Here is a 16,024-nt window from a genome sequence, read left to right on the forward strand (position 1 = left end):
TTTTTTTTTCCTTCTAGTGGGGAAATTTTACCTTTACTTGTTAATCGTGTCTATAGCAAAGCAGTCACTGAAGCAAGGAAAATTACTGTGTGATCTGATTCTTGCACTCCACCTACGTGCTCTTCTGTACCCTACATCTCATAGAAAGAGAGAGGAGCGCTGACCCTTACTGCTGCTGCACTGGTAATGTCAAACTTCTTCCTTTCAGTGCAATGCAATTCAGGCATGAATCCATTGCATCTTCACCATTCAATTCTTGGCTGGCTGAAATGCGCCACATTAATGCTGGACTGAAGTCAGAAAAATGGTATTTGTAAAGTGTCTGGGGTATAACCAGAGCCAGTGGAAAACATGAGCGGGGGAGAAGGGGGGATGCAGAGCAGCAATTTTATGGTCTGTTGTTTTTTAAAATCTAGTCTTTTTTTTTAAATTCCTCCTGATGTAAATGGATACATTTCTGCCAACCCCAGTTAATGAGGCAATCACCTATCTTCAGTGGAACAAATACCATCAACACATTTGTGAACCTGACCTTTGGCCTGTTCTCCTCAATTAAGTGTTAACTTAATTTGGGCCATTAACATGCCAACATCTATTAAAATGGGTAATCTAAGAAATAAACCTGCAGCTGTGCCTTGCTTGTGGGAGATAAAAAAGATGTTACAATGAACAATTGATTAGGACAGCTGGAACTTGCAAGATCCCTCTAATGTTTTGCATCTGCAAACAACAGTCATGCCGCGTAATCTACAAGCACTGGTCACAATGTGTTACAACACCTGAGATGAGGTCTTCAGGTCAGGTCTACCTGACCCAGCCCAGACAACAATGGAAGCCACAAGTGCCACTGCCCCACCAGCTTAGCTGGTCCTCCAAACTACATCCCACAATGCCATACCTCATGTTTAGAATGCCCCTGGGCATTATGGGATAGGCACTCCAGGAGTTGCAGAATGCACCAGTAGGCCTGTGAGTGAGATGACCATCCGTTCCCCGTAACCACTTTCCTCCTTTGGTGTCCACATTCCTGGGGACGAGGCAGTCTTTAAAAACAATGGGGCAAATTCCTCCCAGGTAAAACTCAAGTGACCAGTTTGGGTGTCATCTCAGTCACTCTCTCCAGGATGGGAACTCTGCTTATTTGTTCCCTACATAATTCTCCTGCCCCATTACTTGGCTCCTCCCAGTCTGTACTGAGTTTATCCTCCTGCCCCCTTGGGAGGCAGAGCAATCCCATTGCTGTAGGTGAGGAACTTCCCCATGATCACACAGGGAGTGTGTGGTAGAGCAGGGAATTGAACCTGTGTCTCCTGAGTTAGCACCTCAGCCACTGAACCAGCCTTCCCCTCCTAGAGCCCTCACTAGACTTGGCTGCTGGGTGTAGCTACATCCACAGTTACCCCTGCTAACACATTCACCCTGATATATGCACTTACAAAGTTTTTAAAAAGAGGGTTCTCTTTAGCAACTTGACTGTGCACATGGCTGTGAGTGTCACATTATGTTACTAAAGTGGGTAGAGGGATTGGGGAGGATTAGAAAATTCCCTGCAAATTTCAGTTGTTTTTCCAGCAATTTCCCACTGGCCCTGGCTATGCTATGATTGCATGTGTGATACATTGTGTGGTATCTGACTGTGCTCATGTGTGGGTGTTGTGTTTTTACATGTTATTTCACAGGGCAGGATGGAGCTGCTGGCTGTGTTTTTGAAAGAATAAAAAGAAATGCTGCCTAGCTCCTATTTGCCAGCTTGCTGGGTCACTCTGCTTGTGGGTTAGTGTACAGCAGAGGCAGATGCTGTTGTTTCTATGATCTCCTGTGGGTACTGAGAAGAAAAATAAGAGTCTCCTGTGAGGAGGCTGCTCAGAACAGCCCTGACCTTCTGTTGGGAGCAACGCCAATTGCTCTCTTTTGCATGTGTGCCGGAAGGCAGTTGTGCAAGGCACCCGCAACAGCTGGTTATTCCTTAATCTCCTCACCTTCGATCTGGAAAGCAGCTGACAACTGTGTGGCCTGTAAGTGTCCACGGCACTCCATTCCCTGCATTCTGCCGATGGCCTGCTCAGCGGGCAGCACGCACCTCCAGCTGCGAGTCAAATAACACATTTCTGCCCCACGCTCTGTTCCTGGTGTTTTCTGTTAAGGAATTATTTTACTCACTGCAGCAATGTTGTGGCTACTGCTGGCTGCATGGCACCAGGGCCTGAAGAGTCAATAATATTCCTAGTGAATAACGTCCAGTGTGGACTTGAAACGCGTTGGATGCTGCAGCAGTCCTAGAGAAGTAATCAAATACATGTAGATTTAGACTGGGGCTTTCAAAGAAGTGTCTGGGAGATAGTTCTCTGAAAACATTGGCTCAGTGTGCAGCGGCAGTCAAAAAAGCAAACAGAATGTTGGGAATCATTAAGAAAAGGATAGATAATAAGACAGAAAATATCATATTGCCTCTATATAAATCCATGGTACGCCCACATCTTGAATACTGTGTGCAGATGTGGTCGCCCCATCTCAAAGAAGATCTATTGGAACTGGAAAAGGTAAGGGAGAAGGGCAACAAAAGTGATTAGGGAATGGAACAGCTTCCATATGAGGAGAGATTAAAAAGACTGGGACTGTTCAGCTTAGAAAAGAGCCAACTAAGGGGGGGATATGATAGAAGTCTGTAAAATCATGACTGGTGTGGAGAAAGTGAATAGGAAATGTTATTTACCCCTTCACCGAACACAAGAACTAGGGATCACCCAATGAAATTAATTGGCAGCAGGTTTAAAACAAATGGAAGTATTTCTTCACACAACGCACAGTCAACCTGTGGAACTCCTTGCCAGAGGATGTTGTGAAAGCCAATCATAGAATATCAGGGTTGGAAGGGACCTCAGGAGGTCATCTAGTCCAACCCCCTGCTCAAAGCAGGACCAATTCCCAACTAAATCATCCCAGCCAGGGCTTTGTCAAGCCTGACCTTAAAAACCTCTAAGGAAGGAGTTTCCACCACCTCCCTAGGTAACCCATTCCAGTGCTTCACCACCCTCCTAGTGAAAAAGTTTTTCCTAATGTCCAACCTAAATCTTCCCCACTACAACTTGAGACCATTACTCCTTGTTCTGTCATCAGGTATCATTGAGAACAGTCTAGATCCATCCTCTTTGGAACCCCCTTTCAGGTAGTTGAAAGCAGCTATCAAATCCCCCCCTCATTCTTCTCTTATGCAGACTAAACAATCCCAGTTCCCTCAGCCTCTCCTCATAAGTCATGTGCTCCAGACTATAACAGTGTTCAAAACAGAATTAGATCAGTTCATGGAGGACAGATCCATCAATGGCTATTAGCCAGGATTGGCAGGAACACAACCCCATGCTGTGGGTGTCCCTAGCCTCTGACTGCCAGAAGCTGGGAATGGGCGACAGGGGATGGATCACTTGATGATTAACTGTTCTGTTCATTCCCTCTGGGGCACCTGGCACCAGCCACTGTTGGAAGAGAGGATACTGGGCTGGATGGACTATTGGTCTGATCCAATATGGCTGTTCTTATGTCTCTTGGGGAGTTAGGCACCTAAGCGTTAAGGCCATGATCCTACAGACACTTGCACGCAAGCAGGCCTGTCACAGTCCTGTCCAAAATGTCTCTCCCTGTGCTGCTGGTGACACAGCACTGTTGGTAACATGGCGATCAGGCTGCTTCGGTGTTCAGGGACAAGAGTACCCTGCACTCCCCATGCTGCCACCTCAGGCGTGGAGCTACGAGAAGGGAGCAGTAGGCGCAGTATGTTAGCCTTCCCCCTCTGAAACCTGCCTCCAAACCCAAGGTAGGTGGGTTTCAAATGCGTTTGGAGGCTTCCACTGGTCCCTTTGTGTGAGAAGTAAGCTGCAGTGTAGGGGTCTGTGGAATCCCGCCAGGTGCTCCTGGGGGGTCAGCAGAGATGGTAGGCTGGATTTCCAGACGCATCAAAGGGGCTAGACGTCCAAACCCCATAGACGGCCAATGGGAGTCGGATGTCCAAGTCCCCAAGACTTCTCTAACCCCCCGTGTTAATGTGTAACACAGACATGCCCCCTGCCACACCTGAGGGGATCTCTGTCACCCCTGCAGTAAGCCCGGTGCCCAGAGCCTTACCCTCTCCCACGCGTGCTGCCATCTCCTCCGAGCTCTAGAGTTCATCTACACTGCATTGTAAACCCAGCTCGTGTGTTTCCACGCCCGCACTCGAGCCACCGCACTGCATTGCAAAGCTGCATTTACAGTTGCTAGACCCGGGTCTCTCAGCTGTGCTAGCGCATCCACACTGCCCTATGCAGCCCTTCTGAGCTGTGTCCACACTGCCAAAGCACAGGGCTTAGACCCAAGTCACAGTGGTACTTGGGCACTGACGCCCGCGCCCCTCCCCAGCCGGGTTCTAGGACTTGGGTCCTGAGTGCTTGCTGACCCGGGGCAGACTGATTGGTGTGGGGTCTTAGGCTCAAACCTGAGTCAGAACCTGGGCGTAGTGTGTAGTGTATACATACCCCAGAAGGGGGTGCTGTGCAGAAACGGGAACCTGGGAGTACATGTTGTGCTTCCTACTTTCAGTGGACATCCGAGGCTGAAGATGGCAATTATAACTCAGTTCATGTCCCACAGGGGGATTGCTGGTTCCTTCCCAGTGTCTGACAGCTCTGCATACTCTGTGCCACTTCCCCACTGCTGGACAGTATTATGGGCAGCTGGTATTTCCTGGCTTAGAAGAGGTTTTTCTAAACAAAATGAAGCCTCCTGTTGCTTTCCTTCAAAGGCTTCGCCATGCTGGCAGTTGGCAACAGCCTTCAGAGCCCATGGGACAGAGGCTGGCCTCCCTGCCCTTGGGCCCATCCAGGAGCTTCAGATCACAGCTTGCTTCTAAGATTTTCAGAGCAGGTAACTCCAGTTTCTCCAGCAGAGCTGCTCCCATAGAATGCCACCGGTCTGAGTCTAGTCTGACTGCACTCCCCTCTCTGAGCTAGATAGGCTTCCAACCTGCCACCAAGCAGGGAAGAGGAGTTTTCTGGGGGCTCCTTTCCTTCCCTCTGCTGTGACAGGGATGGCAGAATTGCCCACCTTAATTACAGGGTGCTCTTCTTCCTGAAGTGACAAAGAAGCGAAGGTGTTCTCTGTACATCTACAGAGCCCTGAAGGTCTAACTACAGTTGCCCCTTCCTCGGTGAGAGCCTGCTGCTGTTCCTTTGTTAGTGGTCTCCATGTAGAGGGTAGAGCCTCAAGGGTTGTGATAGACTAATGCACGGGGTTCAGTTGGGCCATATTTCCTGCTTGGTCAAAGTGCAAGGTTCTCTTCTGGCATGGTGGGGTGCATGTGTGGGTCTGTGGAAGTTAGCTATTTGGTAGGCCCCACAGAATTAGCATTCCAGCCTCCATGGGAGAGACAAATGGCTCTAGATCCCTCACTGCAGTCTGTACAAGCCACTGCTAGATCAAGTATCAAGCAGTTTGTCTGGGGGTAGCTGAGTCACAGAAGCAAAAGGGATTTCTTCTCTAACTCTTCTGTTTTTGGCTTCAGTCTCCACCATGTGAATGACCACTCTACCATCTGAGGGATTCTCTTGGTACAGATTTGCCTCTCTCATGTTAATTGACAGGGCATTAACACGGACAGCACTTCTTGTTCAGTTTGGCTCGGCAAGTTCTAAGTCCTAAGGTGATGAAGAAGGGGAAGTCTTTGTTTTCATCAGGCTGCCAACTTTCTGCCCTGTATGCGAAGGGTTACCCACTTGCCTGGTTGTGAATCCGCCTTGTGTGTGCTGCTGAGACCCGCTGCGATGGTCCGTTCTATGCATGGAAAAGGAAAAAGGCACTCCCTTTGAGGTTTGCATGGTGACACATTCTGCACAGGTGCTCGCTGCCTTTCGTTCTTCAGATCTGAATTGGTTTGCGTAACCAGAGGACAGGCAAATAAATCAGCACAGATTGTCACGTTAGCAAGAATGCCAGCTGTTTGCCTCCTGCTTAAACGTCAGAAGTAACCGAATGTGCTGCGGCTGGAAGCTAGGTCTCAGTGGCGATAACAGAGCCCCACACAGACACGTTGCAAACACTGTGAATGGAAGCTAGCTACACAGTAACAGCTGGCTGAACCCAGGGCACAGTGGCATTCCCCTAGAGGGTGATGTTTCTTTTGCCAAGAGGAAGAGGATATTATTTATTTATTTTAGTACAGATTCAGGGCCCGGCTTTGATAGCCTTCGTTACACTGAATGGTACCATTGAAGCCAAGGAGAGCACTTGTAGAGCAAGGTGATACTAAACCAGAAAAAGGGTATTAGAATCTGGCCCTGATTTTTTAATTCTGCTTTTACCAAGCCTCCTCCCACCACCCCCCACAAAAATAAATCAGGAGAGAGAGTACAAAACACAGTGAATTTCCTACTTCTGTATTTTTCCTTTTGAAAGCGTTGGGATTAGTATGAGGCTAAACCCTTCAGCAGCTCGTGGGATACTGGGAAATTTAAATCTCAGTATCCCAAGGCCTGACAGTGCTTCTAAATTGTCACCAGTTGAGAAACACACAGCCCTTTTTAACAACAAATACACACAAAAAACCTCCTGTTCTGATCGCAGCTGTAATGCCCTGGCTACGTCCTTGCTGGGATGGGGTTTCAGAAGCTTTTCCATAGCAGGGATCATGTCTTGTGAACGGCTTCCCCTCCCCTTAATGCTCACAGAGCCCCTCCCTGCCCCCCTTCCATTCACAGTCACACAATGTCCCTGTGGCAAGTACAGCAGTTGCCTAAGGGAGGGACCCATTCCACCAGGAAAGGGCTGGGTAAATTTTAGCCACTGGAAATGAGGAGGACCCAGCACCATGTGCCTAGACAACTCTCCATGGACCATGCACAAGTGCATTTTAGCCTGCTAGGGCTTGTGGATCACAGCCTACAGTCTTCCAAGCTGCAGCAAAGCCAAGGGCTGTGTCTGAGTCACACTGTAATAACAGTCCCATCACAGAAACAGCTGCTGCCTCTAGGGTCCACAGACCTGTCTGAATCTACAGCGAGAGAGTCTAGGCGTAAAGCATAGAGGGGAAAACACCAAATGGATGAAATGCTTGCTGTCTGTGTCCCTGGCATGGATGTGCTCGGCCAGCTGAGCAGATGCCAGTTCAAGCTTGCAGTGGTAGGGGTGGTCTGACCCGATTGAGAACTCCCGTGTCCCAGCCGAATCATAGACTCCCAGGGTTGAAAGGGACTTCAGGAGGTCATCTAGTCCAGCCCCCTGCTCCTTGTTGAACCTCATCAGATTTCTTTTGGCCCAATCCTCTAATTTGTCTAGGTCCCTCTGTATCCTATCCCTACCCTCCAGCGTATCTACCACTCCTCCCAGTTTAGCGTCATCTGCAAACTTGCTGAGGGTGCAATCCACGCCATCCTCCAGATCATTAATGAAGATATTGTTTTTTTGGAAGTGATGCTTGTGTGTGTAGCCAAGCAGTCATCTCCTCAGACTCTTAGATGGATGGAGGTAAGGTGTGGGGCAGTGCCAGAGGCTCCCACCCCAGCTGGTGTCCACGTTTAGACCTCAGCTGAGGAGTTGTCTTCTGAACTGTACAAGCTTTTCCTAGATGCTTATCACCATAGTGCCAAGAGCTGGTGGTATTCTCCTCACAATGCCCCTGGGAGGCACTGTCAGGAGATACTTTGCCAGTCCTCTCGATAGAGTGTGCTTGCTAAGGCCAGGTCTACGCTACAGACTTCTGCCAGCACACATCCGTTGGTCAGGGATGTGAAGGGGCGTGATCCCTGGCCGGCAGAAGCCCAACATATAATACAGTTATACCGGCAAACTAGCTTAGCTTGTTTGGCTTTTACCGTAACCAGTAGAAAGTAGCTTTGCCAGTAGAGCTGTCTCCACACTAGGGGCACTTGGCCAGTACAGCATACCAGTATTCCTAGGCTGGTAGCACACTCCTTGTGTAGATTTGCCCCACGTCAGCAAAGCATTTATGAATGTGTTTACACTCCCATCCCTCTCCAGCAAAGAACTTCACTTTGAGCACATGGCTCACTCTCATTAAGCACACGTGTGTGCTCAGAGGAAGCATGTGAATGAGAGCTTTGCTGAGCTGGCTTTGGTGACATGCCCAGGGTCCAATAGGGCAGAACCAGGAGAGAACCCAGTGTCTTCACCACAAAGCCATCCTTCCTCTCACCCCCTATAGTCACCCAGTCTTCACCAGAGTGTATAAGCACCTCTGAGGCCTGGGGAGAGGTTTCACACCCTAGTAGCTATCTCCTCTGTGAAGAGAACTGGTTGTTCTTTCATGTGCTTCCTAGAACCACTAGCCTTTGCCCAAAACACCTCCTCCCACTCAAACCAAGAGGTGCTTTTCTGAGATTCTGCCCAAACTCCTCACCTGAGGAGGGTTTTTAGTACGAGCTGAACATTTAGAAAGGAAGGTCACTTGTTTAATTTGAGATACCACAAAATACCACTGCTGGGTCACATTCTGTACATGAAGGCAGTGTCCGGTGCAGAGCTAGGGAGATTTCATAGATCACCTCCCCTCTAATGCCCACACAAGGTTGATGGGGTTCACCTGTGCGATGGGGTGGTGTAGAGAGTGAAGTGGGGATAACCTGTGCTTCTAGGATCTCATGTGCCAGTAACTAGCAGGACAAATGGAGCGTTGTCCAACTCTGGTTATTCTGTTGTCTACCATTTCAGTTTCCCCATGTCTCTGAACTGCTACACATCAATTCAGCTGCCCAGAAAATACAGCATTTGGGCAAAGGAGTTTGGGGGCATCAACTCTTTAGATGGGTTGTAGTGCTAGTCATATTCCATCACCCATGCTGTGAGGGCTGAGGGGACTTGGACTCTGTTGGTGGCGGTGCAGGTCCAGTGTGACAGATGGGACACTTGGTAACAGGTAAGAAATGGACAGTGTATATTAACCTCCTTAAGGTGCTTAATTGTTTTTATTTGTTTTAAATTAGGGTGGAGAAGAAACCTTTAACCGTGCTAAACTTCTGAACGTAGGCTTTGAAGAAGCTTTGAAAGAATATGACTATGGTTGCTTTGTATTTAGTGACGTAGACCTAATTCCAATGGACGACAGGAACATCTACAAGTGTTACAGCCAGCCACGGCACCTTTCTGTATCGATGGATAAGTTTGGATTTCGGTGAGAGCTCTTTTCAATGGACTGTTTGTTACTCATCTGTATTTTAACCTTCCATGCCCATGGCAGAGTGGCAGCATCTCCAGTATAAACTTCATATTGAAGGCCTGGAAAAATCACTCCTAGCTGCAATTTGTCACAATGTAGGACTGGAACAAAAGGTTTGTCTGCAGGAGAGATTAAGTAACTGTTCTTAAAAGTTTTCAAATATCAGTCACAGGAGTAGAAAAAATAGAAGTTGATCTTTTTCAGATTTTTTGTGCTCATCTTATCCTTTATCCATTCAAGCAACCAGTAAATGCCGTTGTATCTCCATTTAAGGCAGTGGGGTTGCTCCTACCTAAGTCCCGGGTGATTTTGGCCCTGTGTATTTAGCATTGTGTTAGCAGAGTTTGTCAGGATTTCTGGGCCAGGAGGTTTTCCAGAATGGCTACCCCTGGGATATTGGAAAATCCCAGTACGCTCTGCTGTGAGGAGAGTGTGTCCCTTGCCGACCAACAGTCACCATGCCTGCTCTTGGGGACAAGGATATGATCTTCTTGGCCATATCATCAGCTTATTCATCATGACTTGTCTGACAGGGAAACCCCACGGATATTTGCACCTAGAAATGGCGGCGTGGTAGAATTTTCAGCCATTAATGTATGGGCTGAGGCATTGTGGTTATGGTGGGTGAGTGATCAGGGAAGACAGCACCAAAAGAGAAATGCTAAATGTGTCTGTGCTCCACCTAATGCATGAACACACACACACCTAGCCCTGCTAGTCTTTCCAGTGACAGACCTCACGCCCCGGCCCGGCCGGCTAGTCATTCCAGTGACAGACCCCGGCCCCGGCCCCGCCCCGCTAGTCATTCCAGTGACAGACCCCACCCCCCGGCCCCGCCCCGCTAGTCATTCCAGTGAGACCCCGGCCCCGCCCCGCTAGTCATTCCAGTGACAGACCCCGACCCTGGCCCCGCCCCACTAGTCATTCCAGTGACAGACCCTGGCCCCGCCCCGCTAGTCATTCCAGTGACAGACCCCGACCCTGGCCCCGCCCCGCTAGTCTTTCCAGTGACAGACCCCAGCCCCGCCCTGCTAGTCTTTCCAGTGACAGACCCCAGCCCCGCCCTGCTAGTCTTTCCAGTGACAGACCCCGGCCCCGCCCCACTAGTCGTTCCAGTGACAGACCCCGCCCCCGCCCTGCTAGTCGTTCCAGTGACAGACCCCGCCCCCGGCCCCGCCCCGCTAGTCGTTCCAGTGACAGACCCCGGCCCCGCCCCGCTAGTCGTTCCAGTGACAGACCCCGGCCCCGCCCCGCTAGTCGTTCCAGTGACAGCCCCCGGCCCCGCCCCGCTAGTCGTTCCAGTGGTATGCCTCTTCTTAGCCACCTGCTTATTCACCCTGCAGGGAGAATGTGCCTTTTAGCAGACCTTGTTAGGAAATGGGCAAAGGCTCATTTTTAAATACTGCCCTTGGAAGCCTGTTCTAAACTTGCTCATAACAAGCCCAGGCTGTTATCCCTGCCCAGGCCCTAGAGGACATTGCTTTTCACTGGGCTATGCTGTACGAATGCTGCACGTATATCTGGCATGGGCTCTTGCACCTATTCTCCAGATCCATAGCAGTGAGCCAGGCTACTCAGCCACTGACTGCCCCCCTCGAGCAGGGGTGGATGGGGCTGTGACGCCCCACAGACTGACTCACTGGCCAGGGTGGTAGAGCAAGGGCTAGGGGTGGGGCAGTAACTTCCTGCTGGTCCAGGCCAGCATCATCACTAGCCCTACCCCGGAAGACCAGGCAGAAGCTGGGAGTCGCAGTGCCCATGGGAGTAGGTCAAGGGGTGCAATGTATGCACCCCTTTGCTCAGGGCTGTGTCTGATGGCACCATCCAGCCCTGGCTTTTCAGTAACAAGCCTGGTGCACCTAACAAAGCTCTTTTCCCCCTTGCAGTTTACCGTACAATCAGTATTTCGGAGGTGTGTCTGCTTTAAACAAGGAGCAATTCGTAAAAATCAATGGATTTCCTAATAATTACTGGGGCTGGGGTGGCGAAGATGACGACATTTATAACAGGTAAGACCCAAGCTGGAACATGCTATTGCTGTGCAGCTAGAAGCCTCTACTAGCCTGGGCCCTCAGCACTGTTCTCCCTGTCTGTGTGTGACGTACGACCCCCGGGTAATGCTTAAAGCAGTTGGCTTTAGCCCATGCTGTGTCTGCAGCCCTGCACGCTAGAGCTTTCTCTCCTCTCGCACTCTGGGCAGTGCCTTGCCAGAGGTGCATTGGAGTGGCCAGAGAGCCTCAGTTTCACATGCTGCACACACGTGCACTAAAAGGCCAGGGTTTCTGTGAGGAGTGTGTATGCTATAAATTGCACTTCCAGTGGAAGAGCTCTTCAGGAACCTGGAATCCTTCCTGGGGAGACAGTAGCGGGGAGCGTCCATCCGTTCCAGCTCCCGTGTCATATGGTCGGGGTGGGTTGAGGGGCTGCACCGAGCTCCTTGCTGGCTAGGGCTGTGTTTGCTGGCCACCACAGCCGTTTGGGGCTCTCCGCCATCTCTGACCCTGCAGCACAGTCCTAGTAGGGGAGTGGGAGGTGGCGATGGAGTCTCCTCTCTGGCGCAGGGTTCTGATTTCACAGCAAGTCAGAGAAGGGGAGCTAGGAGCACACACCCTAATTGCCTCTCTGACAGTGCTGTGTTCAGCCAGAGGAACTGTCATGGTGCAGGCTGATGCAAATGCAGAGCTCCAACCTGCAGCCACGGATGGCCCTGAAGCACGGGGCGCCCTGCTCACTGTTTGCGCTGGCTCCTAGTCCAAGCAAGCTGGGGCAGGGAGGAGCAGTCAGACCCAGTGGCAGAGGGTGTGCTGTGGGAGCTCTCTGAGCAGCTTGCTGGTGGTGCTGATCTTGGTGTGAGGCCTGAGAGATGCCAGGTCAGGGCCATGGGTTCAGCAGCAGCAAGATTCCTTCTGTCTTCCAGCATCTGCTTTCTCCTCACTTGCTATGTTAGGTGATTCCTCCCCAGTGCTGGGGACAGTGGAGCTGGGAAGGCCTGCAGAGAGGCACCTCAATCCAACCCCCAAGTCACTCGCTCAGGAAATGCTCTACAGCTCAAGCTGTGGGGCAGTGGCTGGGGTGGGTCTGTTCAGCATCCCATGGCAAGTTCTCTGCATGTGGGAGAAGTGAGAAACCTCACCTGCATGATAGGAACGCAGTCGCTCTGAAACTCGGCCCAGTCTGGAGTCTTGCAGTTCCAGTACGCGGGGAATGGTGTCTGTCAGCAAAATCTAAGCAGTTGCAAAATACTAACGTGTAAAATAGAACACTGAAAATTCCAGGAATGAGCATAAAATACCATGGAAACCAGCACAGGGAGCTATTTGCACAGTGCAGCTTGTGCTTAGATTTTACAATTTTTTCTGCACGGAGAGCAGACCAGTAGTTTTTGGAAATCTCCGGTGTTTTGATTTTTCAGTTCACACGTGAAAGGTTTTACTAACCTCTGTTTAGTCTGAAATGTTTCTCTACCCCTTGGCCTTGTAATAGGCTTTTGTACTTCCCCTGAGTTTATGAAACAACTTCACACAAATGTTGGCTGAGACATCTGTAAATGTTATGGTTTACCTATTTAAAAAAAGCAAAACTAACTTTGCATGATGTCACCTGCTTAAAGGAAAATTATATTCCCTTTGTAAAATGCTCTGACATCTGTGGCTGGAAACCGTTACAGAAGAGCTAGAGAGCATTAGAAAAGGGAGAGGGAGGAGTGGTATAAAATCTGAAATCGTAGAATCATGGAAATATTGGGTTGGAAGGGATCTCGAGGTCACAAAGTCCAGCCCCCTGCACTGAGGCAGGACCAACCCAACCTAGACCGTCCCTGACAGGTGTTTGTCCAGCCTGTTCTTAAACACTTCCAGTGCTGGGGATTCCACCACCTCCCTCGGAAGCCTGTTCCAGAGCTGAACTACCCTGAGAGTTAACATTTTCTGCAGCTTTTGACTCTATGTAGTAACAGCAAAGAGAACACAGAAAAGGGCCAGCTGACCGGTGTTAGAAAAGCTTGCTCTAGTGTGACATTTCCTGAGTGGCAAGAGTTCTGTCTGTCAGATTTGATGGGATCTCAGTAAAGGCGAGCTGCATTTAGGCTACACTGGTAATACTTAGGATTGCCAGAACACTTTACAGCTTGAAAGCACTTTCCCACCATTTTGGTAGGAGCACAGAATATCTTCCACCAGAAGGTGTAAAACTATATTTATGTATTGCACGTAGTGTCTAACCACAAAACTTTCCCCAGCCCCCAAGGATGGGCAGAAACAGACCCAGTTTTAGTCCCACGCTCTGATTTCATAATATAAATAAATTAAATTAAATAAATTAATGGAGATATCCCATCTCCTAGAACTGGAAGGGACCTTGAAAGGTCATCGAGTCCAGCCCCCTGCCTTCACTAGCAGGGCCAAGTACTGATTTTGCCCCAGTTCCCTAAGTGGCCCCCTCAAGGATTGAACTCACAACCCTGGGTTTAGCAGGCCAATGCTCAAACCACTGAGCTATCCCTCCCCCCCAGAGTTAAAGCTGAGTTAAAGCTGGAGCACTAGTAATGGTAGTTTCAAACAAGCCCAGCACACTCCCGGTCATTCGAGTAGCACGGGGGACTCCAATTTTAGTCAGGTCATTGGGAGTTCGGATAATTGAAAGGACATGAGCGACAGGGAGCCCCTCTGCAGTTCCGTGGTCACAGCCCCGCTCACTCCTTCCCATGACAGTGGGGCTGGAGAGCCATTCTGCAGCAGCATGGCCTCCCCCACAGCCTGGGTCTCTGCTCTGTCCTCTGAATGTGCATTATTCCCCGCCGGGGGCCAAGGACAGGATTTGGATAACGCAGCAGTTCAGCTGGCAATTGGGTTTTGGAAAATCAGGAGCATACTGTCGTTATAATGAAGGTGTGCGTATACGGAATAGTGCGGGTGGAGCAGACAAGTGAGAGACTGCTGTGGGAAGGTGATGGAGAGCCAGTTAAGGTGGGAAGAAATGGAGACGGGTGGATCCTGTGGGGTGCTGAGCATCCCCAACTCCCTCTGGAGTCTGTGGGAGCTGACAGCACGTGGCACCCTACAGGATTGAACCCATAAGCGTTAGCCAGGCGTAGGAGTTCAGAATATGAAGCCAGAGGGTAACCGCAGAGTTCCAGTGCTGACCTCATGGGCAGTTCTGCAGAGGCACTGGTGCACCATCTGGACGGGGAGTAGTTTTGAAAGCTAAGGCGGCAGTTTTTAGTGGGTGGCCCAAACTAAAAGATTGTGTGGCTGCCGACCCTGCTAAATGGCACTTAATACTCTACACATGCACACAGAGAGAGCGCAATTTAACTTTCTACTGCAAGGAGAGAGACGGTGTCATTAACCCCATACTGCAAATTCGTCTTCTGTATGTATCTAGCAGGCAGAACTGCAGCTTGCTTCAAACCTTGCTGCTTTCTCACTGCATTGCCTTCTCAGCGGGATTGCAAATGGCAGATTTGGAAATGACCTGGGCCATTGCTTTAGCTCAGGACGCTTTATCATTGAATCAGCAGAGCTGTGCAAATAATGGATTTTTTCAGTTCACTGGCAATTCCAAATAACTGGGGGGAAGGGGGGGGGATTGTTTTGGGTTAACTCAAAACCAGCATTTTTTTGGAATTTTAAGTGAATCAAAAAAGTCAGAAAAACTTGTGTTGAGTCAAACAAAATGTTTAATTTGAAACAAGGAGAGTGAGGTAATAGCTTTTATTGGATCAGCTTCTGTTGGGGAAAATGACAAACCTTCAAGCTTACACAGAGCTCTTCTTCAGATCTGGGAAAGGTACTCCGAGGGAACATCTACACAGCAAGTAGACACGCACGGCTCGCCCGTGTCAGCCAACTCAGGCTGCGGGGCTGTTTCATTGCTGCGTAGACTTCCGGGCTCAGGCTGGAGCCCGGGCTCTAGGACACTGGGGCTTTAGGGTCTCTCTTTCACCCAGTGACCACTTAGGTCATTCATTTTGACATTTCCAGAACTGTTTTTCTTTTTCTCTGACTGAAACAATTCGCCAAAATTGGCACAAATTTGTGAAATGTTTTGGTTGCCCTGAATCTGCATTTTTGGGCCAAAAAAAAAAAAAGTTTTGGGTAGAAGTGGCTTTAACTGGGTACTCAAGTACTTATTAGGAATAATAATAGCCTCTTGATATGTTTACTTTCGCAGGCTGGTTTTTAAAGGTATGAGAATATCTCGCCCAGATGCTGTAATTGGGAAGTGCCGAATGATTCGCCATTCAAGAGACCATAAAAATGAACCCAACCCACAGAGGTGTGTCCATCTCGCTTCACCTTCTTGACAAGTTAGAGATGCTCTCAAGGTGGATAGTTCCAGATTATCCCGCTTTCCCCTTACTATGTGGAGATCTGATCACACAAGTTACTTTACTGAGTGGGCCGAGGGTTCACACAATTATTGCACCTAACCTGAAGGAACATGCTGGGATACCCAGATGCAGGATTAACTTTGAACCCTTTGATTATTTCAATCCGGATTGGCCTCCGAGCCACATATGACAATCTTCAGAAATTCGAGGGCACCTGCCAGCTCGGGGCTTCAGCCCTGTGGGAAGGAGGGGGTCTTGGGCTTCAGTCCCGCAGAAAGGTCCTGCCAGGGCTCAGGGCTTCAGCCCTGCACCATGGTAGGCATGCCCAGTTGGGCTGAAGCCCTGAGACCCCTCTCCCCACTGGGTAGAAGCCCCTAGCCCCACCACCACAGGGCAGAAGCCCCAAGCTTTCCCTCCCCCCCATCTGGTAGGCGGAGAATGGGGGGGGGGCATAGGGGACTATATAAAAGAGCTGCATGTGGCTCGCAAGCTAC

The 16,024-nt window shown here is 49.8% G+C and overlaps 1 protein-coding gene across 3 annotated transcripts in view; it reads left to right on the top strand.

Moving 5' to 3' along the window:
- Window positions 1–16,024, top strand: part of B4GALT1 (beta-1,4-galactosyltransferase 1) — an 80,814-nt gene that overhangs the window by 60,987 nt on the left and 3,803 nt on the right. For 2 of the 3 annotated variants that reach the window (XM_005283519.4, XM_065549899.1), the window contains 3 exons: window positions 8,967–9,154; window positions 11,086–11,208; window positions 15,371–15,475. In XM_005283519.4, coding sequence (XP_005283576.2) covers window positions 8,967–9,154; window positions 11,086–11,208; window positions 15,371–15,475 — 416 coding nt within the window. Of the gene's footprint in view, window positions 1–8,966; window positions 9,155–11,085; window positions 11,209–15,370; window positions 15,525–16,024 lie in introns of all 3 variants that reach the window. The other variant, XM_042844763.2, reaches the window with a different exon arrangement.

Source organism: Chrysemys picta, chromosome 6, assembly GCF_011386835.1.
Source record: "Chrysemys picta bellii isolate R12L10 chromosome 6, ASM1138683v2, whole genome shotgun sequence".
NCBI classification, from domain to species: domain Eukaryota; kingdom Metazoa; phylum Chordata; order Testudines; family Emydidae; genus Chrysemys; species Chrysemys picta.